The sequence below is a fragment of the Corvus cornix genome, chromosome 7 (assembly GCF_000738735.6).
Source record: "Corvus cornix cornix isolate S_Up_H32 chromosome 7, ASM73873v5, whole genome shotgun sequence".
Taxonomy (NCBI): Eukaryota; Metazoa; Chordata; class Aves; order Passeriformes; family Corvidae; genus Corvus; species Corvus cornix.
This window is the reverse complement of record NC_046337.1, coordinates 7,134,672-7,162,610: the sequence shown is the minus strand read 5'-3', so window position 1 is coordinate 7,162,610 and position 27,939 is coordinate 7,134,672. Positions and strand designations below refer to the sequence as shown.

Sequence of the window (27,939 nt, the reverse complement as noted above, 5' to 3'; positions counted from 1 at the left end):
GGGACTGAAAGAGCTGTACAAGTCAATAAAGCATGCAAACATTTAAATTATTTGCCCCCAAAACCAATGTGTTTTGACATGATACCTCTGTTTGGACTTGCTGGGTTGGCAGTACTAGTGAAATGAAAGAGATTCTTGCTAGAAAATATGGAATCAGATTTTAGCTTTTTAATGAAATTTTTTACTGCAGTCTCTATCTGCAAAGGGAACTTGCTAAAGGTGACTTTTTCTTGTTCAATCAGTTCCTTATACTGACACACTGCTCTAATACAAACCTCAGACTTCTGGTGTGTCCTCCATTGCCCATTAGATATTTTTACATGTACTCAGATTAAAAATTAGTACATGCCAATCACAAGGCAGGGTGGATGGTGCTACCCTTCTACAGCAAAGGCAACTTTGTTTTCAATAACAGCTTTAAGGTCTCCTGAACAGACACCTGTTTGCTTCTCCGTGTGGTTTAGTTTATCACAGTAATTATTCTGCTATTTAAATTTTATTCTGAATTTTACTAATTCAAGGCCAGATGACAGAGTTACAGTATGTCAGTGTTACTCCCACTGAATATGTCATGCACAACAACCCTTATGTAACCCACTAGTCCTGGAGGCTGAAATGATCTTTCATAACCACATCCCGAGACTCTCCAGTCAAGCATTGCATTGACCACAAGGGTAATGGTGTGTACTGATCTCATGCATTTGATGGAATCTGGCTATCCAGGAGCTAAATGAAGGCTAAAGCTGACATAAGGGGGCAAACAAATAAAATAATGAAAATTAAACATGTCTTTTTCCCAAGAACTGACAGCAATAAAATGCAGTGTAAAATATAATTTTGTACCTATCACATGACTCTGACATGTAGTCCTTGTCATGGTGTCCTCCTCTTCTTCTTGCAGGTTTTCTGTGACTACTTTAGCCTGTACATAGTGCAACAACAAAAGTGAAGAACATCTGTGACTCTGTTTATGTTGTTTCATGACAGCTACAGAAAACTGTTCAGAAATAAATCAGAGTAAAGTTACATGGCAGCTGAGTGGATCTATAGCCTGTCTTATTCTGTGAATGATATCCAATGATAAAAACTTTAATTTCATTCAAAATCACAATATGCAGCAGTGAAAAATAACCTTGGAAGATGTGCTTCTTCAAAATAAAAACCTAATATATCGTACGGTATCTCTTTAGTTCAGTTTGCAAACACTGAACTTTGGCATTTTTATTTCCACCTCTGTTTAAAAGCATTTATTAGCTAGACAGAGTGAAAAAATTAATTTAAGAATGCAGTGCAGTCCAAGAGCCTGTATGTGGTATTCAAGTTTGTGTTATTCAAATTCCTCAGATATTCTGTTTTTTTTCAGACAAAGATGTATCTTCACCCGTTATTCTGCAGTCCTATTTCCCAAGTGGACAGATAATCTGAGAATCTCCCTGGCACACAGTGAAATTCCCCTCCACCATGTGCCATCAGTGGCCACAATTCAGATCCAAGGACATATTTTCCTGCCATGCTACATAAATCAAACAGGAATAAAGATACTTCCAGGGTGACGAGAGCAGGAAAGGCAGCACCACAGAAAAAGTTGCTTTCAACATCTCAGGGTTCTTAAATTATTTGCTAATCACTCTCTGCTGTTTTACACTGCTCACAGCACACTCACAATAACAAGAGCATATTTTTAAATCTAAACTACTGGAATTTATCATCATTTGCACGACACATCTTCAATCACAGTGCAAATCCTGCTTACTGGGTTACACAAGTAGCCCTATTGACCTCTTGTGACCAGCCCAAGTAACACACCAAAGATTCACTCTACATTTGTAAAAGTGCATTTATCATCTCTCAATCCTAGGGATTTGATCACATCTTTTCTTTCTTCCAAAATGCTTCTCCAAAATGAGGAGGCGAGTGATCATTTGGCATCCAGTTCCGGGTGGAACAGTTTCTCACATTTGCAGAGTGCATGGCCAAGTGCTGCTGTGACATTTGACAATATTGCAATAGATCCCTGGGTGCTCCCCAAACACACAGACTGCACACATGGAGTGTGACACAAAGCTCCTGGTGTCTCGGGTTTGGTGCAACACTTCCACCTCACAAAGTGAAGCCCGTGGCTGTTCTAAATCACACGGGGCTGTAATAAAATCACAAAGATGAAATGAAGCAGTGTGGCACAGAAGTGATTACATCTCACCTTAAGCTCCAGCCAAGGACATGAAAAAGTACTGGAGGATGTGGAATATCCTTGGTGTAGGCTATAGTGTTATGTATTTCTGCTGGCTGGCCTTTAGAGCAAAGTGCTTTTTTGATGAACGCTAACGGGAAGTGTATCCCTCTGAAGGTGAATGCACAAGGCCACCACTGGTAGAACATTGCTTTTTCCATAAATTCAGTGGAAGTCCAGCAATAACATTCTTTGCATGAACAGAAATCAGAGGTAATAGGTGCATGTGTTATGGCATAACAGTGCCTCAAGCCTTTACCTGGCACATCATAAGAAAAGTGATTTAATCATCAAAAATTAAATAGCTTTTAAAGGAAAAAACTTGCTAGAAAATTAATGTTAAAAACTGTTCTGGCCCGGATTTGAAGCAGCAACATATATCTGATAAGCAGCTTGGAAATACAGCAGCTTCTGCACTGAACCGTAAGACTGAGTGCACTTTGCATTGTTCAGAAAAGAAAAGAAATCTTCCTGGTTTAGGGCTTTTCAAAAGATTTATGCTGTTTTCTCCAAAAGCTATAATTTTGTCTTTTTATGAGAAAAAAAATGCACAACAGGTCGCTCTACTGCATGTGACTGTTTTCAGTCACAGCTATCTCCCAGCCCTTTGCAATTTGCTTCAAAGTAAGCAGACACCAAAGAATAACTGGAAATGATAGTAATAAAATTCATGAACTTTGAATTTAAAGACTTTGCATTGTTTTTCTTTTAGAAGTTTGGAGGACAAGATGAAATATCACATATTGAGGAATCTCAAGGTATATCTCTTTCATAAGTTAGCATTAATAACCATAAGCACATTTTAAATCTCATTATTCTAGATGTCCTCAGTCTTTTGGCAGTAGATATTTCTTTCAGGAATTAAGTGCCACAGTAAACACAATATGAAACTCAAAAAGTGAAACATATAAATGTAACTTAATCTTCAAAAACAATATAAAATACTCTGTTTCCGTGCTAACAAAAGCATGCATGGTGTAGCAGAAGTAATGCCTTTTCACCATGACTAACATGTCCTTAAAAACTAAATAGTATAATTAGCATATCTCCATTATTTACATACATTAAGGACAATCTTTGTAGTTCCCTCATAAAATGAAGTGTGTTTCTCGAAGATATACTTAAAACACTATTATTGCAGCATTTAGAAAGACTTCACAAAATGACAGACAAAAAGCACAGCAAATTATTGCAGCATTAGAAAATAATAAGTTAGAAAGAAACTGTAGAAGCAGTGTGTAGAGTTTTTTGTACTTCTGTACAGTGAAGATATACCCTAAGCTGTCAGGACCATATTAAATGGGGCATAGTTAAACTGAGTGGCTCTGATAAGGGGCTCTGCTTTGCTATCTAAGTTCTAGATCAGTTGGATTGAATTTCCTGCATATTGCACATTTCCAGACTTTCATTCTCTCTCTTTCCTTTCCGTGACACTACAAGGACAGCCTTAGATATGCTTATAATTTGTGGTTTTATAATGCAGGAGACATCTACATTTTCAAAGAAGACATGATACCAGAGGAGTCAGGAGGAAAGTTTTCAAACACATTCACTTTGCATATGTTCCCTGTAAGTTTTTAAAAAATGACCTTGCAGATGTTTCCAGGAAAGACATCTGTATTAAAGTAAAAAAAAAAAGAAAAAAAGAAAAATTTGCCTGAATTTGAAACATGTATGGAATGCCTTGACTTCAAGCATCCTAAACATCATCCCTAAGCTGAGCTTTTTCAGCTCCCATTATGAAGCTTTTTGCAATGCTCCCAGAGAATTTGTATTTCAGATTCCCTCAGATGAAATATTTGTATATGCTGCACTTCAGTAACTCAGTTCTATCAGAACAACAAAAGCAACAGCTTCACAGTAAGCATTATATTTGGCACAAGTTTCCAGACTGTTAAAATTGTGGTTATGGCTAATAATCATCATGATAATGTGGACAGGACAGCTATCTCAGGAATGAGGTAAAAAATCCTATAGGGCTAAAGCATCTCTGTTCTCCTCGTGCTGGACTTTAAATCATCATAGGATAGGCCCTTGCTTTTTAAAGGCAAGACACTGCTCATTAAATTCTGAGGTTAATTAAAAGAAGCTTCACTAGGAAGGGCACCCCTTCAGCCTGACTTTAGGTTACAATCCTAGACTCTGTGTGAACGCTTCTCAATGCAGTAAAGTTAGTCCAGAACCAGAATCTAGCAGCTAACAGAAAATAAGATGATTTTTCTTCTACATTGCAACATTCCTCCTCTCTGGGTTAATTAAATGATCAGGTACAGTTAGTACCTTATTGAAGAATAAAACTAACTACAGGGCATTAACAGGGAGATTTTTAATGGCACAAAGAGAGATGCAGGTCCAATGTATGTTTTTGCTTTTGAACATTCCTTCTTGAGTGACAAATATTCCCAAATGTGGTGAAATACTTTGTGTTTTCCACATCAGCTGTGCACTTTTTGGCTTAATGACTTCTATAATGTTCAGAGGAATGTTCAATACTGGCATGCAATTTTCAGGGAAAGGGGGGAAAAAAAATTAAAAAATAATGGTCCTATTATTTCACTCTACTACAGTATGATTATAGCATCATTGTGCATGTATCTTCACTGGAATTGAATTGCCAGCAAAAGCAGTAGGATCTTCATGACTCTCTGTATAATGTGGCCTATAGTCAAGCTGCCAACTTCTGTATTAATTCGCAATCCTCTAGCTACACAAAATCTTTCTATCTTATATATAAACAGTTATTATCCTGTTTGCCTGCAATGGCAATAAGAAACACATATGGAAGTTAAAAAGAAGGTAATAATGTTTTCGTGTACTGAAGCACTTACCAGGGTCTGATTCTGCATTTCCATATCAGCTTTTGTGTTGCTGTTTTTCTTGTGGTTTCCTTGAGAGATGATAGAGTTGCCATGAAGAGAGGAGCCCTGGGAGCTGCCCTTCGACACACTCCTGTAGGAAACATTATTTGATCCACTTTCTGTCTGCTGAGCTGCTTTCTTATCAACTCTGCAGGTAGAGAGTGATTCCTCTGATAAATTGCATTGCCCTTCTTCAATCACTCTACTTTCCCATTCCTTTAATGTTTAAAGTAACCTCTCTGTATCTTTCTGTCTCTAGACCTTTGAGTGATAAATGTTTCTAACTAGCCTTGATCAAACCTGTCACTTGCAATTTCAGGTAGTATATCAATTTAGCCTTTCACATATAATGATTTATATTATATTTGGGACTGTTGTGGGGCAAACGTGAAAACACAATATACCAGTTGCTAAGTTCTTCTGTGACCAAAGGTTGTGATAGCTAGAAATTTAATTAATTCTGACAGGTTACCAAATATGTATTTTCTGGTTACAGTACAGGAAGATGGAATACATTAAAACATGTACCTAATTACCCTCTATCTTTACACACCATCTGCCTAGATTCTTGATTTCTGGAATAATTTGAATTATCAGCTTGGATGTAATTCGCCTATCTTTAATTTCAAAGACCAATGGTTTGGTTAACAAAGTAACATGAACAAAATTATCATCTCATTGTTAATTTTTTTTTTTTCCTGTAGAGATTAAAGTCCCAGCTGTGCACCTACTGTTTGCTACTGTGCATTCTTAGCACAAAAGGAACATACATTGAACTTTGCATCTGGACATCTGTAAAGCTACATGGACATCAACACATCCCAAATTGTGTTCTGGAGTTTTACCTGTTTAAAAGCTCTCTCATAAAACTGTCTTTTGGTGAGTAGGCAGCTGTGGTGGAACCTCTGACTTGTTCACACTCAATCTCACCAGGAGGGTCTTGGGAAGGCTTCATAAATTTGCTCTCCATGGCTAAAACATCACCATTGTCTGTTTTCCTGTTAATTTCATTTTCTATTTCACAGTGTTGTTCAGTTTTCTTTTTTTCTTTTCTTCTCTCTAATTTTGCCTGCTTAATTCCAAATCCTGAAACTTTTGCGTCCTTTTTTTCCACTTTAGTTTTAGGAACATCAGTTTTCCTGCTACTCAGTGCTGGGAGCTTACTCTTTCGGAAGCCAAACCAACTGGCTATAGAAGGTCCAGTCTTTTGTTTAGTCTCCACAGTGGGGGATTTGGTTTGTCCCTGACCCTTTTGCACATTTTCTTGAATGCATAACATGACTTTCTCCTCTATTGTAGGTTGCAGAGATGGTGAACTCAAAAGATCATTAACCTTCTCAGAGGTTTCTGCTAATTTTAAAGACATTTGCTGCCTTCGTGACTTTGTTGCTTCCAGTTTATGAGGACACTTTACTCCATCAAAGCTTTGGAAGGACAAAATTTGTTGGGAAGATACAGTAGCTGAGGCTTCTAACTCCAATTCTGCTGATAGAACATTTTTTTTACCTTGAGCTTCGTGCTTAAAGCTTTCAGTGCTTTTCTCACTCTGCACAGATAGACTGCGTGCATCTTTCTGAGAAAAGGGTTTGTTTCCATCACATTTTGAAGCATGGTGAAACTGGTCTACTTTTTGAGATGATCTGAAGGGCAGTTTGCTTGGGCTTCCATGCTGGCTATTGCAACTAGTCATATTTCCAAGAGAGCCTTGTCTAGCATAAGAATTTTCTGTGGGTTTAGTAGTATATAAAAGAGTCTCTGGTGTCACTGCTGACCCAGAAATAGCCTTGCTTTGAAGCCCTTCCATGGCTGAGTTCTGCCTTGTTAGAGAATTCCCTCTGTCAGAAGTGTTTGTAATAATCTGAGTCCGTACTTTCCCAGGACCTTCTGTCACAGGGGCAGATGGCTTCTCCCCTGTGTGAATGCTGAAACTCTGACTACGAGCTTTCGCTCCGTTCATGCCCAGAGCTGGCTTCAAGTGTGACTTGTTGCCAGAAGAAACAGACCTCTTAACTAATTTGTTTTCTAATCCATCTCCTCTGTCTACCACCAAGCTGCAGTTTTCATGTGAATGAGCGGATGCTGTATCCATACTAAGTCCCACAGCACAATTATTTTTTACTTCAGTATCAGACTTGGAGTCCTTTAATTCCGCATCCGTTGCACCTTTGGTGGTTACACACGCAGACTCACTTTGCTTGTACTTACTGGAACTCACATTACTTTTGGAGGCTGCATTTATACTGTCTTTTTCCTGCTTCCCTGGTACAGTAGAGCTCTTGCGGAGAAGCTGGGGAGATTTGACAAATAATTTCAGTCCCACAGGGAGACGGGTTTTCATTCCTCTCTCATTAGAGTTTTGAGTAGCATGTGCAGCATCACCGGCATGAAACAGTGTTGAGGGGAAATTGTTTACCTGAGATAGCAAAGGCTCACTTGTGCTTGTTGTGTGACATTGAGGAGTTGTGGGGAGAATGTTTGGCATCTTTTGTAGCTGATCCACACCACTGTCACTGGAAATATTGTTTTTGCTGGAATATGTGTCTTGTGAAGAAGTTGTTTCCAATGACGGACAACCTAGCGAGAAGGACCTGGCTGTTTGAAAATCTGTGCTGGAATATTCACGATTTCTGTGGAGACCCAGCTGATTAGGGTTTTTTGGGCAGACTTGCTTTGTGGAAACTTTGGAAAGTCCTTGGCACGCACTGTGGGATTGCTGAGATGTGCATTTATTTTGCATAATTCCTTCTGCATTTTCTTGAAGGTAAGATAATTCAATTTTGGCCCCAGAAGATACATTTTTTGCTTGCATTTCATGACTAGATTGATTATGAAAGCCAGAGTTCACAGTTCCTTTTAATGGAGATGATTTCAGTATATTTTTTGCTGTTTCAGTGGGACGAGCTCCTCCTAACTTTACTGCTAGAGGTGGAGAATTAGCATAATTAGGCCGAATCAACAAGGATGTTGACCTGCCTGGAGGAAGGGGTGGGGATGGAGACCGGGCTTCTACAGCAGCTAAATCACAATGAAAGTCTCTGGTTGGAGGTTCCCCATAGCTACTGGGCTCTATAAGGTGCTGAGGCAACAGTGGTGATGCTAGACTCTGACTCTTTGGATACTTTGACCCATCTCCTCTGCCTGGACGTTTCAAGTCGGGCAGGGGGTGGGCAGGGGGCTTTGGAACCTGAAAGTCAACTTTAGAGTCAAAATGATGAGGTGGGCTTTGGGCCTTTTTGAATCTTGAAAGCTTTACAGGTGGCAGAGCAGGTGATTTCTCAAGGGCTGTGGGGCCCACTGGTAGAGCTACAGGTGCCTCCCCACTCTCAGTCATCACAGTTTTTTGGGGAGAAAATTTACCTCTGCTGGGTATTTTAGTTACATTTGGCTTTTGATTGATTCCTGCATGCACAGTGGAGCTTGAATTGACCTTGCATGATGCATCATACACTGGCTTCACTAGTTTTTGTCGTGAAGTATTTTGCTGTGTCACTCTTCCACAGCGTGAAGATTCACTGCAGGTCAAGGGGACAACTGCATTTTTATTCCCTGTATTATCTTCAAGAGTATTTTTCCCAGTTTCATCTTCCTGTCTTTCTAAAGCAGTGTAGTTTCTAGCATTGGGTCCTGGCTGCAAATCAGTTCTTCCCTGAGGTACAAGTTCAGTGTATTCTGCACTGGACGTAGTCTGTGGCTGGTTGATTGAAATCTCATTTCTTGTTACAGTGACAACTCCAGTTTGATGTGAGCTGAATTCAATTGGCTCACCATCCTTAGCATCATATATTACTGTAATGCACTCTTCAGAAGAGGTCTTTTTTATAACCTTTTGTTGTTTAATGAAATTACATGTCTTCAGCCTAATGTCTGAGTGAACAGGTATCTGGTTCTCTTCTTTGTCAGTAGATACAAACTGAGAATTCTCCGTGACTTTGAGCAAGTCAGAGGTCTTTGTGTACCTCTCAGGAAAGGGAGTTGATAATAAATCTGATGGACTTTTCTCATCACTGCTTTCTATATGCAATTCATCCAAGACTTCATTGTCATCAGTATCTGAAAGCTGAAAATTAAAGTCCTTCCAGCCCATATTAGAATGGCTTTGATCTAACTGTAATTCAGGCAGCTTTGCTCTGGTGCATGATTTTACTTCTGCCTGAAATCCACTGACAAAACTAGTCAATTTTTCAGGTCTTTCCTTTGAATTAAAAAATGAACTTCTTTCTGGCAAATGTTTCCTTTTAGGATCCCAGTCAAAGAGACTGTCAGAAATGCTATGAGTTAATTTGTTACAAGAGGTCCTGCAGTCTTTGCTTGGTACTTCCTGTGGCAACAGTAAAGACGAAGAGTCATCATCTGCATCATCATGTGAATCTGAATCATAAGAGAAAGTTTTGTTGTGTTCAATGCAAATACTTCCCATTTCCATTGGCTTACAATGGGTCTGTTCACTATGGCTGCCACATTTAATTCCAGGGGAATATATTCCTTCGTTGGAGTTCATGCAGTCTTTGTAACCCCATTTTGATATTACTGAAGGTGGTTCAAGAAATATCTTTTGCTTCTGTAATTTCTTCAGCCCTTCTAAGATATGGTTTTCCTTGATACGAGTTGGAGGTAGATCATCTGCAGGGCTTGAGAGGTTGCTTGGGAGCGAAGAACCAATGCTTATTCTTTTGTCCCATCTCACGGATGACTGTCAAAACAAAATAAAAATCACTTTTGTTACTCACAAAGTGCTGTCAATAAAAGTGTTCCATTTTGGTAAAGAGATACAGGAGTTGCATAAGGGCATTACATTCCACTCTTTGCCATTTATAGCAAATAATTTTTTAATAAAGGATTTCACAGTGGTGTGAAGGCTGTGGTGCATTAAAAACCTGTGGGAAGAACAATATGAATGGAAGGATTAAGATAAAGAAGAAGAGCAGTTTGGACTATGAAAGGCAGAATAAAAGTCAGAACAAGTGAGGACACTGTAAGCAAGCTGGAGTGATAAAGGAATCATTAAAAAAATTAAATGGGGGGTAACAGTTTAGTGACAACTGTTTTCAATATAAAAGAGAGGAAAGTAAAAAAACTTCTGAAGGCAGCTTTTCGATTAATCTTTTTTCAGATTAACTTAAGCTAACACATGTAGAAAAGTAATTTGATTTACCCTTTTACTTGTCTTTCCATCATTCCAAGTGTAGGAGGAACCACTGGAATATTCACTGCAAGCGCTTGAGAGGGAGAGTTCACTGCTACTGCAGCTGCTCCGGGGATACAGGCGGCTAGAACCTGTCATATTTAATTGACTCTGGCATTTCAAGACAGGTATGCTGGATTTCACATTCTGCTGGCATTCCTAAAATATGAGAAGAAATAGAGGTACCTTATGGGTAGAAAATCATTTAACTTCCCCTTGATTAAGAATGGCAAAGAAAAGGCAAGTAAGCCAGTTACAGCTTCCTATTATGTGATTTAGCATCTGGTGAATTTAATACACAGAACTAAATTAAAAATTGCTAACAATTTCATTTGTCGGGGGAAAAAAAATCCACAATCCTCAATGTTTTCTTCTTTACTCTTGAACTAGTATTCTGCTCTTCTTATGGTAAAGATTATTCTGAGTCTATTTGAATTATGCTTCATACATAAGCAGCGTGCGCCGGTAAGATACAGAAAACAAAGTTATAAGAATACAAGTACATCTTGACAACTGCATTATAGCCCCACAATGTAACAGATGAGGCTGCACACCCTGGACAAGGTAAATTAATTTAGTATCCCGAGCAGAATGTCCACTGAGAATGGAATCTCTCCATTACAGTCTAATTTTGGTTTCCTATCTAGTTCAAAGCTTTGTCGAAGAAACTCTCTGACGTAGGACAATCCATCTTCGTGTCGCTCACAGACAGCTGAAGCCTCTTGCTTATGCAATTTATTGACACTTTATGGCTGCCTTTAGTACTTGTGTAGTTATCGCCCCTCTCCAAATGCAATTTCAGCTGACTGTGACTAAGTGCCAGCTTTGAGGAAGAGAGTAATGAAGAGTAGATAGCACTTTAGGTAAAATATTAAACCTCTGTAGGAGTAGCTAGGATGCCTTTAATTTGTTTTCAAACTAATACTCTTGAGCCTAACAGCATTAGAGCTTCTTTAGTGTTAAGTGCTTGCACTATTCTTCAGTTTCCTTACAGAATCAGACATCTTTTTAATTACCAGGAACACCAGACATGACTACATGAAAAGAGGTTGTAATGAGGTGGGGGTCAGTCTCTTCTCCCAAGCAGAAACTGATAGGACAAAAGGAAACAGCCTCAGGTTGTGCCAGGGGACGTTTAGATTGGATATTAGGAAAAATTCCTTCACTAAAAGAGTTGTCAAGCAATGGAGCAGGGAAGTGGCTGAGTCACCATCCCTGGAGGGATTTAAAAGCTGTGTCGATGTGGCACTTGGGGGCATGGTTTAGTGGTGGGATTGGCACTGCTGGGTTAATGGTTGGACTCAGTGATCTTAAGGGACCTTTCCACCCAGTGGTGGGTGAAAGGCTGGATTTGATGATCTTAATCATAAAGGGCTTTTCCATCCAAAGGGAATCTATGATTCTGTGCCTCCTATGCATAAAACTTCCCTTTGGATTTCATTAAGGCAAACTGAAACAATATTTATTGATTTTTGTATGTAGATATACCTCAAATTAATTTTGCTTAAATGGAGAATTTACCTTTACAGTCAGGAAGAAACAAGAAATCTAAAGTTATTGAATCCATAAAACAATTATCAAGGCTGTGTTTGCCATAGACACAGCTTCTTCATGGAAATCTCTGGAACAACACTCAGTTTGTAGGCACTTTGCATGCACTGACATGCTTTTTGGCCTTCTGCTGATTTCTTCCATTTATTCCCCATGTTCCTCCCATTTACTATTACTGGGGTTGAACCTTTTTTCAGCTGAATGGGAGAGAGTAGAATTTTTACTGCTGAGGAGTTCATCAGCACAGATGTTCATCGCTCAACTGACATCATAATGTTCTGCTTTTGACAAACCTAACTACAGGGCAAATCATTATTCTTTGTCACAGGCAAAACCTATGAATGGGAAAATCATTCAGAGGCACCAAGAACACATTTCACCTCTGGGAATTACTGGTACATGTTCTCCTAGGAAGTCAAATGGATGCAGGCAGAACAGCTTTTAAATCCAGTGGCTCTGGGAAGAAGACATCTTTCAGCATCAAAGGCAGGCTGATGCCTGTGTTTTTGGCTCTGAAGCAGACTCTCTCGCTTTGTTGAGACAAATTAGTCTTTATTTCTGGCACTGTGGTACCCCTGGGGAACCCTCTGCCATCAGCTTCCTCAGCTGTTGGGGTGTCACTCCTGGTGAGGGTGACTGTACAGAGGCCAACGGCAGCACCTGCTTGTTCTGGCTATTCCTCTGCATTTCGTCTCTGACATTGGGAAAACATCTCATGGAATTCCTGCCCCTTACACTGGGCTGTGTCCCAGCCACCATAGCATTCAAGGGACAGATGCCTGTAAATCCTCTCCTTTAAGAATCTCCTGTAGGAGGAAAGAGATCAAAGCACAGTGACAAGTGTGGCCTTCCTGTCATCTTCAGCTAGTCTGAGAGCCTCTCCATCCTCTCACTTTGTTTCCTTTGCACCTAGGAGAGGAGAAAGGCTTTTGGTCCTACAGTTCCAGCAGGGGGAAAAATGGAGCTATCTAAGCAAGGCTAAAGAACAGTATATTACTGTAATCATCTTTAAGAGAGGAGAAAATGTACAAAAAATATCATGCCACTCCAGAGTATGAAGTAGGGTATCTACTCAATTTCTAGACTGCATTCAGATCACTTAAGAGTGGAGTTTTCCCCTGCAATTTGCCTTTATTCTCTAAATTATCCAAGAAAGTACTTTGAATAGCATGTTTATGATGCATTAATTAAATACATTTAACTTGCATATAGGTCTATTAACTGACATGGTGAAATTTTAATTTTTTGTAATCATGACTCTTTAGTCATTACCTTTAATGAAATTAGAGTAAAAAGGCCTGAATGTAGTATTACAGTTTAAAAATGTAATTTTCACTAGAAATCAGAGAAAATTGAAATAATCAGACCATTAAAGACACAAAACTCTATATTAGAGCAACTTAACCTGAAGGCTTAATTAAATATATGGCAAAGGGTTGTTAGCATTTTTGTGAACCTTTGAAACAATGCCTTTTCATTAAAGTAGGTATTACAAGGGAGATTACATTTTTGTTGACACTACTATACTTCAAGATCAAAGGCACATGCAGGTTCAATGTTCTGTTCTTGTACTCTTTGTTTCCCTGTACGTGATTTTTGTTTTTTAAGCTACTTTTCTCTTTGACAATGAAACATGAAAGCCACGCTGGAGAACATTTTGCCAAATAAGCACAAAGCTCACTCCGTCTGAAAAAAAAATGCAGAGCCCATGAATTTTTAAAAGTTCATACATAATATATCATAAAAATGGGATGAATAATACGGGGCATGGGCTTTAATAAAAAGCTCCTTGACCATTTCTCAGAGATTCTGAGATGTAATCAATACTCAAAAAGGTGTATCGGGGACATTGCTAAGATTTATGCTTTTTTTGCACACAGTGACACTATCTGCTCACTATATCAACCGAGGACACAATATTGAATTTCAGAGAACAGAAGGAAGCAAAAGTATTGTTATCTGCCTCAACGGGGTTTCAATTCAGAGATCAGCTTTATGGCTCTTCCCTGACACCAGACTTGAGAGGCGAAGAGGAGGTTCCAGATGAGGGGTACAAGGGCAGCACAAACACTCACGTGCATCTGAGCATCAGCACTTCGAGCTTGCACCAGGCTTCGGTTTCGTTCTACTTCTGAAAGCAAATCCCCAGATGAGAGGTCCAAGATGCGTGAATGGAGTTTCTGGGGGGGCAGAAGGGAAGGAGCAAAGCATAAGTATTTGACAGATATGCAGCAGATCAGCATTTTTAAAATTCCAAACTCTGCTGTTAAATTTCAAGGGTAATGAAGAGCCTGAGGTAAAAGAGGATTTGTTCTAATTTGAAATGTTGTTCTTTGTGCTTACTTTGTCCAAGACTTCCTGTCTGGAGGACAGATCATTCGTCATCCAAAAAACTCTACTTTTTCTTCTAGTCACTGCTTTGCAACTTATCATTACTTCACACACAACAACAACAAATGAATATGAGTCTCACCATTATCCATAGAGTTTGACAGGTTTCAGGAAAAAAGCATAAAAATGAACTACAAAATTAACATTTATAAATCAATCAACATGTTAATGTTGTTTTATTTACGAGCTGTTACACCTTGCTTGAATGATTGCAAAAGTGACCCTATTTTTAACCAGCATTGATCTGCTGAAGGCCTCCTCTGCACACATTTTAACTCAAAGTCATTAATGTCATCTGTTAGGAACAATTAATGTGAATAGAAAATAATTGCATCAGGGAACTGGGGACTCAGAGGATTTTGTGCATTAATATTCACATGCTGTTTGATTATATACACAGTTCTTCTCTCAGTTTTGCTTGGAAGGATGGCTAAGCTTGTTCTTCTTCCCTCCATGTTCACCTGTACACTAATTCTAGGGCTTTCAGTCTGCATTAAGCCTGATTTGTTTTAATTGCAGTTTCAATAAAATCCATGATTTATGTGAATGCCTTGGCCAATGACTTCAAAAGAAGAAATATCTGCAGTCTTGTTAGTCCTGGGCCAACATACCATGTAACAGGCAGTATGGATCTGACTCACGGTCCATTGAAATCAATGAAAATGGACTAAAAAAGTAAAAACCAAGAAAAAAGAACTTTGGATCAGGCTCTTTTCATTTTCCCTTTAATTCTCCAGGCTTGCAACCTAAGAGACCACATTTACCCCCTCTGCTTGGAGGAACAAATGGCGCAGACCCTGCCAGGTGCTTTGCCAGGGGACTCTGAGGGATGCAAACCTTGGAGATTTGTCAAGGCAGTGTGAGTGCCCCATCACCCTGTCCATCCAAAAAGACTGGCCAAAGAGAGAACAAGAATCTTTAGCCAGAAAACCCTCCACACACTGTAGCAGTAGCTCTTTGCAGGGCTCTGAAATGTGAGCCACACCATATCTTACACCCTGCTACTCCCCAGCCTGCTCTCTGTGTACCCACTGCAGAAATTAATCTGCTAGAGAACAAAGCAGGCAGCCATTCCTACAGCCTCTGTTATCTGCATGCTCTGCTTCAGGCTTCTGTTCCCCACAATATAGGAAATATTTTTAAAAACTACTTATTATAAATTTGGGAGTCATTTCTCAAGAGTTACATATTCATCTAGGTTTATTAAGGAGGTAGTTTGTTGCAGAGAGATTATGAAAAATATTTTCAATGATCAGTACTCTGTATAAATATATATTGTCCAATAAATTGCTGAATAGATTAAAATGCTGCAAGCACTCAGTATCCAAGATATGTTTCATTATAAATATTAACTACATCCAGGCTATGTGTTTTTTAGCATCAGTGATGCCTGGTTATTCGGCATGCACCTTTCAAAGTTCTACTATTGGTATTACTGTCAGGTGCTTGTTAAAGATTTAAACTCCAGGTAAAATGCCTGCCCAAAGTCACAGATTTACTGACTTTGTACACTTGTTCCTCTTGACGATAATTCCAACTGCATCACTGAGCCACCAGAGAATTCCACTGTTCTCAGAACCAACAGTCACTGGTGCTATGAACAAGTGGTTTGCAGACAAATTAGTTACTTTCTCCAGGGATACCAGTCATCTGAGATATTTTAGTGGAAGTTACAATAGTCAGACCCGTGCATTGGAGATGATGACTGGGGACATCTGAGATGGATGAACATTTGTTAAGTGAAAATGTATTTTCCCAGAAAAAAAGGATCCTAGAAGTAGTGCTAAAGGAATTTTACAGTTGTAATATTGTCTTCCCATTTTTCCAGAAAGGCATTTAAAAATACTTATTACTTAAATGGCAACATTTACACATTTCAGTAAGGGAAAAAAAGTATTCCCCTACAATGTCATCCAATGGAATTTAGCGTTACTTACAGAGTACAGAATCTGTGTCAGGCATAAGAGCAGAGGTCAGCCCAGCTGGAACAGGCAGGAATCAGAAACAATTTTTGACGAGTGATCAATCATAGCCCAGCTGGAAACAGCTCAGGGTTCTGGGGGTCCCTCCCCAGTGGCTCAGTGACCGGAGGGGCTGGGCTGCACAGGGGTCATGCTGTGTTTGAGTTACCTTTGCCATTGTTAAACTCAATGACTCTGTAAAACTGCAGTACCAAAGCCAAATCAGCAGACTAAAATGATTAACAAAGAAGGAAAGTGTGTTCTCGAGATGTATAATGTGATTATATTTCTGTATCAAATGAGATCATCACACTGGGAATATTCCTCCCCACACATATGCAAATAAACTAACAGAGGTGGCCAGCACAATGACTAGCTTTAACAAACAGCATAATAAAGTTTGAGGTCATTAATTAAATATAATCACACAGTACTGAAGCAAGTCATCCAATTACAAAAGAAAAGCATAAGAAAAAAATGTTTCTCTTTCATTATTTTTCTTTTTCCTTCTCCATTGTCTAATTTAAAAATGGGGAAAACTCTAGTATTTGCTAAAAAAACTCATTAATGATGCATTTAAAATCAAGTAACAGATTGTGCTAACTATGTATCTTCATTCTGATTTCTTCTCAGATACACAAAATGTACTGTGTCCTTTACGGTTATTTTCAGATGACAGTCACATAACTAGATCAAGGAGTTACTGCTGCCTTGAAAATTGTACAGTATTAAAATCGCTGCTGATGCTATCATGAGACAATGCAACAAAAGGCAGGCCACTGCACAGAACGACTTCCACAGAAAAGATCACATTAGTTTAAATGAATACTTAAATATGGAACTGAGGAGTTACAACTATAAATCCAAGTTATCTGCCCCGTTTGTTGGTGCCTGATATAATGATAAGGGGAAAATGAGCAATACTTAGAGGTGCTGGGGAGCGCCTGGGTCCCTCTGGAAACAGGAAACATCAGGATCACTGGAGTGCAGCCCTGAAAATCCATATGGAACTGAATGCAGCATGGACTGGGCCAACTTTCTTGGAAATTACCCTGTCCTGAATACTACAGGGCAGGTGTGGACTACAAAGTTTGTTACATCTTAGTTTGACTGGACCCACATTGTCCAGAAAATGGGTACTGAGAGGCCAGGGCAGAACAGAGGGGGCCTCTCTGCAGATGCCTGTGACCAACAGCAGCAAAGCTCCTCCCTCACCTGTGAACAGGCGAGGGATTGATGCAGAACAGGCCGTGCTCTTTGTGATTCAATGTCAAGATTAACTCCCGTAACCCACATGAAAAATAAAAACAAAGCAATTGATAATTTAGGTGGAAACCTATTATATCAAGCGCAATAGGAAATACAATTATCTGGGAGGCAGATAACCAATTCATCAGCCAGCAGGCCAGTTCCCCCTCCCCCAGCAGCATTCTTATTAAGACTTTCTAGGAAGATAAAAAAGGCCACTACCTGCTGGCATGAGGCAATATTACAGAGACTCCCCTAACCATTGTGCCTCTTGCCTCTATCTCTGCAGAATATCTATCAGTTCCCATCTCCTTTTTGAAACATCTAATGGTCTGCAGCATTGCCAGAACAATTTTCAATGAATTATGCCAAAGAGTACACAGCTCTCCAATATTGGATGAGTTAATTGCTATTAAATCAATTGGCTTTGCTTTTCTCACACGAGCCAAAGCCCATCATTCACAGGAAAAAAATTCTCTCTCTAGGTACCAAGGAGACATTTTCATCCTGCTGCTCCTTGCCAGAGCTGTAAATGTTTGTTTGGTGTCTGTGGCCCTCTCCTGTCTCTGCCGTTTTTCAGGGCATCACAAACCTGAACAGGCACACTCTGGCCTGCTTCCCTCTATACCCCAGCCTTTGAAATTGGGCTGGTGGGGAAAACCTTTACATTTCCATTTCACCATAAAGACAGCAGGCCACAGAAGGAAAAGAGATTATTAGGCAAGATATTTACATATTATTAGTTTATGTAGAAGTATAATCTTTCATTAAACAGAATTTTGATTTTTGTAGCCCTTAGATACGTTTCAGAGGGGAGGTTTAGCTGGAAATGAGAACACCTCTCACCTATCCCACCAAAAGTTACCTAGAGTAGAACATGCACTGTTCAAAATACAAAGTGTGAACTTGTCATTCACTAAATATTCTGGAATTAAGGAGAAAATTAAGTATAGTTAAGGAAAAAATAATAAAACCTCCGAAAGTAGAAATCAATTTTGCCTTTAGACAAATAAGAGTTTGCAACATATATGCTTTTGATATATGGAAATTCTGCCTTCTAAAGAGAGCAGAACAAGTGGTTGTCAACAAAAAAATGGGCAAATATGAAGCAAAAGTGAAAGGTGCAAGAAGATGCTTCCATTTTATTTAATTCTAATAATGACTAACATAGGAAATGTACTTGCAATTGTACACTGTGCGCATACAGCAATTCCTGATGCTTTATTGCATATAATTGATATCACAAAAACAAAGGTATAATCATTTTTTTTTCAGCTCTGGAAGCCATATATTTAATAGAAAATTCATAATTATGTCCTACTTTCCTACTATTCACTTCCTATAAGCAGAACTTCATGGCTACCACTGTGAACTTTGTAGTAAATGAAAACCAGGCCTAGCGAATGGCATCCGTGTCCATGGCAGGGAGGTTGGAATGAGATGAGCTTTTAGGTCCCTTCCAACACAAACCACTCTACAGTTCTATGAAAGTTATTCTTTCTCTTAATGTTGGGCCACGTTTAGCCATTTACAGGGTTGGGGCTAAAACCAGAGTGAGAAACTAACACCCTTTGACTCTTTAAAATACTCCTCCCTTACGTAAAGTAATTAGATGTTCATCACTTAGACCTCTAAAAGTTATTAATCTGGCTCTGAGCAGGCAAGAACATCCAGCTTCTGATTGCAAAGCTAATGCACCACACTAAGCTATTTTTTAAATTTCTCTGGTGCTACAGGTACCATTTCCAACAGAGCAAGCTGTTAGTGAGGACACTTGATATTTGACAAAAAGCATGGAACATTGCAGAGCTCAGTCTGGAACAGGCAAAGCAGCTCAGAAGTCTTACACCCTTACACCTTACAATGTTAGTTAGTATGAGCAGGTACATTCACATTTCAAATTCTGTTCTGTCTTAGGGCTTGCCTGACATTAACTCAACTTGCTCCTTATGCTGCTGCAAGGGCTCTCAACAGCTCTTACAACAGAACACCACCACCATAGCTGGTTGTATTTCATTTTGGTGGGAGGAAAGGGTTAACCCACTGAAAGGTGAGCCCCAGGATAACTCTTACAGCGGTCTGAGCAAACAGTTGGAGAGTTTTATTGATCCTACCCCTAGCTCTTTAAAACACATGAAACAATCACAAACATGCAGTATTGCTCAGTGGTGATAGGAGAAGTGTTGTACATAAGTGAATATTAAAGGATTAACTTTCAAATGCATTTCAATAAGCTAAATGAGTACAAAATTAAAAAAAAATTTAAAAAAAGGAAGTTTTCAGCTAGTCCTTAAATTTCAAGTGAAGTTTGTGGATTTGAATTTTCCATTAATCTAATAAAAATACTTCCATGAAAGTTCTAATTTGATATTTTCCATCTGTTTTGTTGTTTTTCCCTCCTACAAGACCTAATTTTCTAAAAAACCTTTACGGAAGATGTTAGACTTTAAATCCAACCCTGGAATCAACAGTGGTTTGTCAGTTTTGCTGGCAAATCCCCTGGGTGAGTTTACTGAGATTAAGGCAACATCCAAGACAAAGTACCAGGGCACGATACTTAAACCATTTGTATGGAAGATTAGGGTGCTAAAAAAAATCAGAAAAACCTGCTAACAAGGCAACTCCAGCACAAAAAGTAAAACAAAGGTTTCATTTGTGTCTGCTGCAGAGCTTCCAAGCTTACAGCTCTCTATTACTATTGAGCCATCCAGAGATGGCAAAACTCAATTAATCAGACCTAAAGTAACTCCAAAGGCTGGAAACTTATATTCTAAGGTATAAATTGGGATTATTAAGCAGGCATTTGATGCATAAACACAAATAGCATAATCTTTCTGTATTCTTCAGAGAGTTGACAACATTAATGTAAGGCTAAAATTACTCCTGTTTCAAATCCTTAGTTTTATTAATTTTTATAAACTGCTTTAAATAAAAGTTACATTGAAAGACACAAAGTAATCCCCTCTGATCCCAGTTTTCATTTTGTAAGTCTATCAGTGTTTTCACTGATAGACTTACACTGAGATTCCAAAGTTCTCATTTTAATAGCACTATGGTAGGGGTCTGTAAATATTGCATTAATATGAAAATGAGCTAATTTAATTTCTTAGGAAAATGCATGTATAAAGTTCCCTGTGGTTTGTAATTACCGTAAAGTCAACAGTTTACATCAATGACCCAGTAATCAGCTACTCAGAACGTGAATAATTAATGAAAAAATGTTTTCAACGAGCTTGGAAATGGAAGACTCCTTGGAGTATGGTGAAACAGCCATGCTGTGAGAATAGTGTTGTGCAGAAGTCAAGCCTCTTATTAAGTACATATTTGTATTTTGTCTTCTATCTTTCTAAATGTCTTCCCATTGATCTAATACTACTTAGTGTGTCAATTCCACTGTGCTAAATGAGGGCCTGCAGGTGCTGTGGATTATGGCAACAGCAAAGAGTGAAAGGCACATCCTGCACATCCTCACACGTCCTGTTGTTGCACTGTCCACAAACAAAACCACTTTGTTTTTAACTCTTCAGCATTGTCAGAGTGAGTCTAGCAAACAACTTTATCCTGAAGTCCTGCAACAAGGAAGAGCTATACCATTAATCTTTTCTGGCATGCCCTACACATGCTATCAGCAGTAAAAAGGTGGGCTGGTTTTTATCATCTCACTGTATTTAAGAAATGCTTTAATATAAAAACAGAAGGAAAAATTCTCACTTCTGCAACAGTCACTGCATTATAAATCCTTATATGATTAAAAGCTACTCACTAATTTCAACATGCTGCTAAATTGCTCATACAATGACAGTCAGTGACATTCCTGGTAGCACAGCATAACATCAGTCGTTGTCTTTGTGATTCCTACAGTTTAAAATCCATTTTCACATTCACTTTCTGACTATGCCCCAAAATAATCTAAAGGAATTAGGCAGACATCAGTGAGATCTTCTTATTGACATTTATGTTGATCAATGTTGGCTCTACCAGAATTGGAATCTACAGATCAATTCCCTTATTAGATTCGTTCTCAGTGCTGCCATGATCATTTTATCACAGAAGCTGCTGCCATCAGATGCTGCTTTATCACTTTATAATGGGATAAGCTGAAGCTTTCCTCTGGCATATACTTGGAAATGATAACTGTCTGAAGTCTAAATATTTCTTTCACAGATTTTCAAAAATATCCTTATTAAATGCATAGGTCTGTTTTAAACACTATTTTCAACTGAATTTACCTAAGCAGCAATAATTTTTGTCCAGAAGAAAATTCCAGCTCTCAAGTTGTTAAACAAACCCCGATGCTAACAGTGGAGACTGCCCTATTAATCACTTTCTTCTTGCTGAGCCTATGAGCCAGATGACAGAAGAAAAGAGGCTAAGAATGAAGATATGACAGAAAAATCAGGATGGTCTCAGGAACAGTGAGCAGTATTATATGGACACACAAACACACATGGGAACACTCCAAAATAGCACCCACAATACACACACAAGATTTGTCACAAGTTTTTTATCTGGTTTTGAAAATATGCAGGGACGTGGTATTTTTAGTGAGTGGTGTTACAGGTCCTGTTGAGAGAGAAGTTCATCACATTAATTTAAATCTCCGATAAAATAAATTAGCTTTTTTATTGCCAGGTTGAACTACAGGGCTATGATTGTTATGTATTGCTACAGTCTAAGTCTTAATGGCATTTTAGCCCTGTGGTGGTCAAACAGAAACCATTTCAAACCTTCTAAAGGCTATTAAAACATGTGCAGATGTCTGGAAAATTAATACTATTATCTAACACTAACCTTTTGCCTGTAGGAGGAAAAGGAGAGAGAAGGCTCAGGGAAGATGTTTTAGATCAATACATGGCAACCCAGGAGGGCAAGCTCCGTTTCACAGAGAAGTTCATTGGCTGTGAATGGGGGATTCAAGTGAGCAGATTCATCCTTATTTGGATTTCATTGAAATCACTCATTTACTCAAAAAAAAAAAAAAAAATTAAGAGAGATGAGCATTATTTTCACAATCCTTCCTCACTGCTGTTTCCCAAGGTCCAGCAATCTAGACACTGAAAAGATTCATTCATTTAAATGACAAGAGCACGAATTTGTCAAGGTTAATGTTGAACAAGCCATATTTTCCTTGCTTCAGTATTATGCAATAAAAGGTTTCTCCATTCCTCCACCCTCTTTTTTTGTTTTTCTTTCTTTTTGTGTGTGCAATATTGTTGAAATGTCATATGGATTGAAAGGACTTTAGAAGTAGGAGGAGAGTTGCAAGAAATCTTTTATTGTTAGGTTAAGGCTTTTACATACATATTTTCTCTCCAACTTTAATGCATTGGTTTTGTCTCTGACAGAATAATTTCTAATAAGAAGAGACTTTTCTTGAAAACCTGGATGCAAAGTACTGGATTCTATTCCTTTTCCTCAAAACACTTACTTAAAAGCATGATTTAGAAAGAATAAATGGGTAGATTCCCAGCTGGCAGAAATTATTGGCTTCACTTCTCCTACTGAAATGCAAAGAATTTCTTCCAGGACAAGAGTTGCCCCGAAGACCTCCCAAACTTTTGCTGCGTTTCAGAAATAAAGCTTCTAGAGGGTCACAGTGTGCATTTCCAGTGGCATTTCATTCTTGAAAGTCCCAAATCTGACCACAAGACCTCCAAATGGCAGTTCAAGTTCTGCAACATTTATCCTGATACACCAAAATCACAGGGCTTGTGTAGGACACAGCGCAACCCTGGAGACCTGATGATCTCAATAAGCAGCTCAAACCTTGGCTGTAGCCTTCTGGAATTCCACCAGCCTACTCTGGAGTGATGAAAAAGCATGGAAAGATCTCCCCATCAGCCTGGCTGTGCAGGCCAAGTAAAGTTTAGTAAGGCTGAAGCACAGGTGAGGAGGGAGAGCTGGTGCTGGTACCAGCAAGGAGGGTGCATGGATGGCCCGAGGACACAGCCCTGCACTGTCCACATTCATCTGCACCTCTCTCCTACTGCCCCAGCCAGCAGGAACACCAGGAGATGGAAAATGAGAAATGCCAGTCATTGCTCCTGGGCCAACCTGTGCTACTGCAAGGAAGGGCACCGTGCCCTCGAGGCATTATTTAGGACCTGGACTGGCCTTGGGAGGGCTAGGGCTAGGCGTGGCATGGGATGGCATGGAAAAATCCCCTCTCCCACCCTGCAGCCAGAGGCAGCCTGGCCCAGGCTGGGAGCTTTACCTCTGGCATAGGTGGCTGAGAGCTGAAAACCCTCTCAGCAGCTGTCTCTGCTCAGAAGCAGCTGTGCCAACCAGCTCTTGACTAGGAATCTGTGCCCTTGTGAATTGATCATTTTTATCCCTGTGGATAAAAACAGGGCTTAGGAGGTATTATATAGGAATTTCAAAAGGGATCAGCTCCCATTTTGGCAGTAGCCAGATTTTTAGAAGACCTCAGCACAATGCCTGAACACTTGAAATTCTGGTCCCATGTACATGAAGGACCTAAAAACCTAAATGAAAGGTTAATAGCATTTGTTATTCCCCCAGGAACAAACTACTACCAGGTGAAGACTGGTGACAGGGCAGAGAGTACCCATATTTCTAATTATTGTCAAGATCTCCTAGGGATCATTTACTGGAATAAATCTAAGTGAGCCTCTAAAACACACTGCTAATCTCTGATTCATGCTCACACTTTCAGTATCTATAATTCATAATAATTGTGCCTAGACCTGTGACTGTGCCTGCATCTACTGCACAGGAAAAGTACACAAGGTATATTTAGAGAAAAACAGTTAACAGTAAGTAATAGAAAACTCAAGAAAAAAAAAAATTGAGCATTTCTTCTTTTAAAATACAACTGAATATAAAAATTTAGGATCAAAACACTACAAAATTAAGTAGCTCATCTCTGAAATTGTATACCAGAAAGATGAACTGAAGAGTGGGTGTATATTTGTGATTTTTAAAGCACTGATATTAATTCATGATGCCATTACTTTGGCAGTCTGTTTTCCATACTTCTAATGCAGTAAGATGGAGTTCAATTCATAATGTTGAAGATGCCCTTGTGATGCACACAGGACAAAGACAAATCGCTGCCCCTTCCTGCACCCAGACATCACTTAGTGACTAATGGAACACAGCTTGTCCCCATCTAGAGAAAGAAAGGAGCAGGGATGCAGTCTAAAAATGCTAAAAATACAGAGAAACTTAAGGCTGTCAGTATCACATTGTTAAAGATTTAATGACAAAGGTAACTTTTCCTTTCAGCTTGTCCTTATCAAGAGAGATACCCAGATGGTAATTTAAGAGTTAAGGCATTAATGGACTCTTCAGTTTCATTGAGCAACTCATGCTGATTTTATCTTGCAATACAGTATTTCACATTCTCAGCGAAGTCAACAGAGATTTAGTCAATAGTGTCATGGCCTTTGGATGAGAATTTGAATCCTACCAGTATCCAAACTATCATTAAAGAAGATAGGTCATTTGGGAAACAAAGGAGAGCATTAGTAAAATCCAATACTAAAAGATGGGGTTGGTTCCGTAGGTGTTTTATGATTCATTATGAGTAATATTTTATTCTAATTATTGACCCTTTCTTCTATGTGCAGTATCTGTAAGAATGTACAAAAAATATAAAATGTATCAAAGGAAAACTATTTTTTTTCATAACAGATGGCAACAGAAAATACCTATTGAGTAATCTTATGTGCTTCAACCCACTTAGCATAATGTTAGTTTGTTTCATTTGATGGAATGTGTAATTTTACATTACTAGCAATTTACACTGACCTGATATAATCTGAACAGTTTAAATGTTAGGAAGCAGAGCACTTATTGGCACACCTATTTCTCAGTAAAAGAGTCATAATTCTGTATTGCTTCATGTCTTTAAAGTGCCATTGCACCTAAATAACCCACAGTAATAAAGAAAAATACAAATGAAGTTTTATGTGTATTGTGTAATAACAGATGAAATGAATCCTTTATCCATTGTTGTTTCATATATACTTTTGCATAATTATCCTTCCTTTAAATCTCAAAGTTTTAAGAAAATAAAAATGAACTACATACTTAGCTCCATTAATGCAATAAAAAGAAAATCAAAGATCCGTAATAATAAAGGTTATAATTCTGTAGCACTTTAGAATTTGAATAGATTCCCACTTTACCACAAGACAGAGCCCTTTAAATCTTTGAATTAATTTTATACATTCTTTTGGTATTTCATTTGAGAGTTACAGAGTGTGAAATATGCACCATGACGAGAAAACAATTACCTTGCACACCTGTTGTTTGAGCATACTGCATTTAAGCAGGATTTGCAGTGGGCTACTATTTTATTCCACTGTGAAATCCAAGATGGGGGAGGCGCTAAAACCTGACCTGATGATATGGACTTGAACTTTTATATGTGACACATGGCTTTTAGGGACCACATCATATACTGTGATAACATTAGAACAAATCCATACTAATTTTTGCTATCAGAATGTCCATGAGAAATATTTTTTTTTCCATTTAGAAAGGAAATCTGAAGGAGTGACCCTTGACTTAAATACAACAACCATATACTAAAAAACCCCATAAATTGCAAACTGCAAAACCAGAAACATATCAGACAAAACATGGATCTGTTGGTCACACAAAATATAGACACGAGTAACTCATAGTGTTCAATATGTTCACAATCTGTCTCTAAGCAGCCTCTGTACTCACACTTGACCATTTACGCAGGGATTCACATGGAAAGTTGCTGATAAATCTTGTCAATACATTCAACAAACAGAACAGGTTGAAAGAGTAGCTTAACAATGTTAAGCATTGTTGTAGGTTAAATATAACTGCATGGAATAAAAAAACATGTCTTTTTAATGTTTATTACAAATATGAAGCACAGGGCAGGTTAGGAAAGGAATACAGCAATACTCCTTCCTGTTGTGGGATCCCTTCCTTTTTTTAAAATTTATTCCCATATGGAATATACACAGTACAGGAAAAAAAATATGAACAACATTCTTGTACTTCATTACTCTGTCCACATACTTGCTTAGGGTTTCAAATGCCATATTGGATTCCTGCCATCATGTGGATCATCACTGATAACAAAAATCTATGCATAGAATAAAGAGAAATTGTCGGTTCACCCAGTGCCGGTTGCTTATTTTTCTTTGTCTGAAAATAGGCAGTAAAATCTCACTTTTGTTGTTCAGGCCTGTCACATCAGTACAGCCCCACCATTCTCCTGACACGTGCTTACTCTGAAATACCCTCTTTCCTCTGAATCATGCCAATTCATTTCTTCAAAACTTAAAAAATATTGCTCTCCTCAGTCAAAATCATTCATAAATACTTCACCAAGGATCACTTGTGGCTTTCCTGAAGATTATTTGCTCATTTGATTTACTGGTTTTGGCATCACTGTAGCAATTTATTTTCATCAGGGTAATGGAAATGGCCCATTTTTAGACTTGGTAGCTGAAATTTATCTATTTAAAATTGTATCACAGAACATCATGTTTGTGTTGATGTGGAAAGCCTTTCAGTGGTTTTCTGTGGAACCTCTCCAGGCCAGTTAAAATACTTGGACAGAGGAATGCTGAGCAGTTGGGGGTAATTTTCTCTTAAAAGCATTACCATTCTCATCAGAACTACATGCCCTGCGAGCTTAAGTTAATGCTTTGCTTTTGTTTAAGAGCAAATTGGTAAGAACTGAATTGCTGAAACAAGGGACAACAGCCTGACAAGAAGGTAAATCACCAAAACACAAATACTGATGGAGCAGACCTATCAGGTCAGTTGATCTAAGACCCTCACAATAAAATACTGTTCTCCACTGACCCTCTCACTGTGCTTTGGTTTAGTTTGAACTATTGTGAGAGATATTGCCCTATCTCTCCTCTCCTTCCACAGTCTATAACAAACATTTTTGTGTTCCTTTATCAGCCTGCCTATCTGGAAGCTCCTGCCAGGGCTGACTGTATATCAGTTACACCACCAAATTCTTTCAGGTATTGTGCAGCTGCTGTGCATTCAAAACTAGAAATCATATGGCTTAGGGATATTAGATGGAGTTTCTCCAGAGGGGCCATGTTTCCTTTCCTTCCCTCATCACTGACTTTTTGGTCACCCATTTATCTAACCAATTGGCTCTCATAAATATTTTATCTCTGTAATATTTCTTCAGCATATATTTAGAGCTCCAAACAGGGCAAGTAATACATATGGTTTATAATGTATTATTACATGTTGATGATTTAAGCTGGGATGAAATACAGACTTTCAAAGTTTTGCATTTCTGTCTTCTCAGATGTTATTTGTGAGCGAGGACATGGAACAAATAGGAAGTAGATAACAGTTTACTGAGGTAATGCAAGACTGGAAACAATGCCATCACCAACTTCACATGGATAATGTTCCTTTAATTTGTTCTTGAAATTCTCAAAAAGCTTGTGTTCCGTACTAAATCACTCTCTTGATTCCTGATCTACAGAAGCATTCTTCTAATTTCTCATGGCTACAGGGCTGGAGCCTCTT

General features: G+C 38.6%; 1 protein-coding gene across 10 annotated transcripts in view; it reads right to left on the bottom strand.

Annotated features, from left to right (window-relative positions):
• NCKAP5 (NCK associated protein 5) overlaps positions 1-27,939 on the bottom strand; it is a 379,062-nt gene that overhangs the window by 48,637 nt on the left and 302,486 nt on the right. For 7 of the 10 annotated variants that reach the window (XM_019290553.3, XM_019290551.3, XM_019290552.3 and 4 more), the window contains 5 exons: positions 13,897-14,001; positions 10,241-10,429; positions 5,934-9,778; positions 5,059-5,236; positions 844-922 (listed from right to left, as the gene is read on the bottom strand). In XM_019290553.3, coding sequence (XP_019146098.2) covers positions 844-922; positions 5,059-5,236; positions 5,934-9,778; positions 10,241-10,429; positions 13,897-14,001 — 4,396 coding nt within the window. The remainder of the gene's footprint in view (positions 1-843; positions 923-5,058; positions 5,237-5,933; positions 9,779-10,240; positions 10,430-13,896; positions 14,002-27,939) is intronic. The other 3 variants (XM_010407132.4, XM_010407130.4, XM_010407129.4) reach the window with 2 other exon arrangements.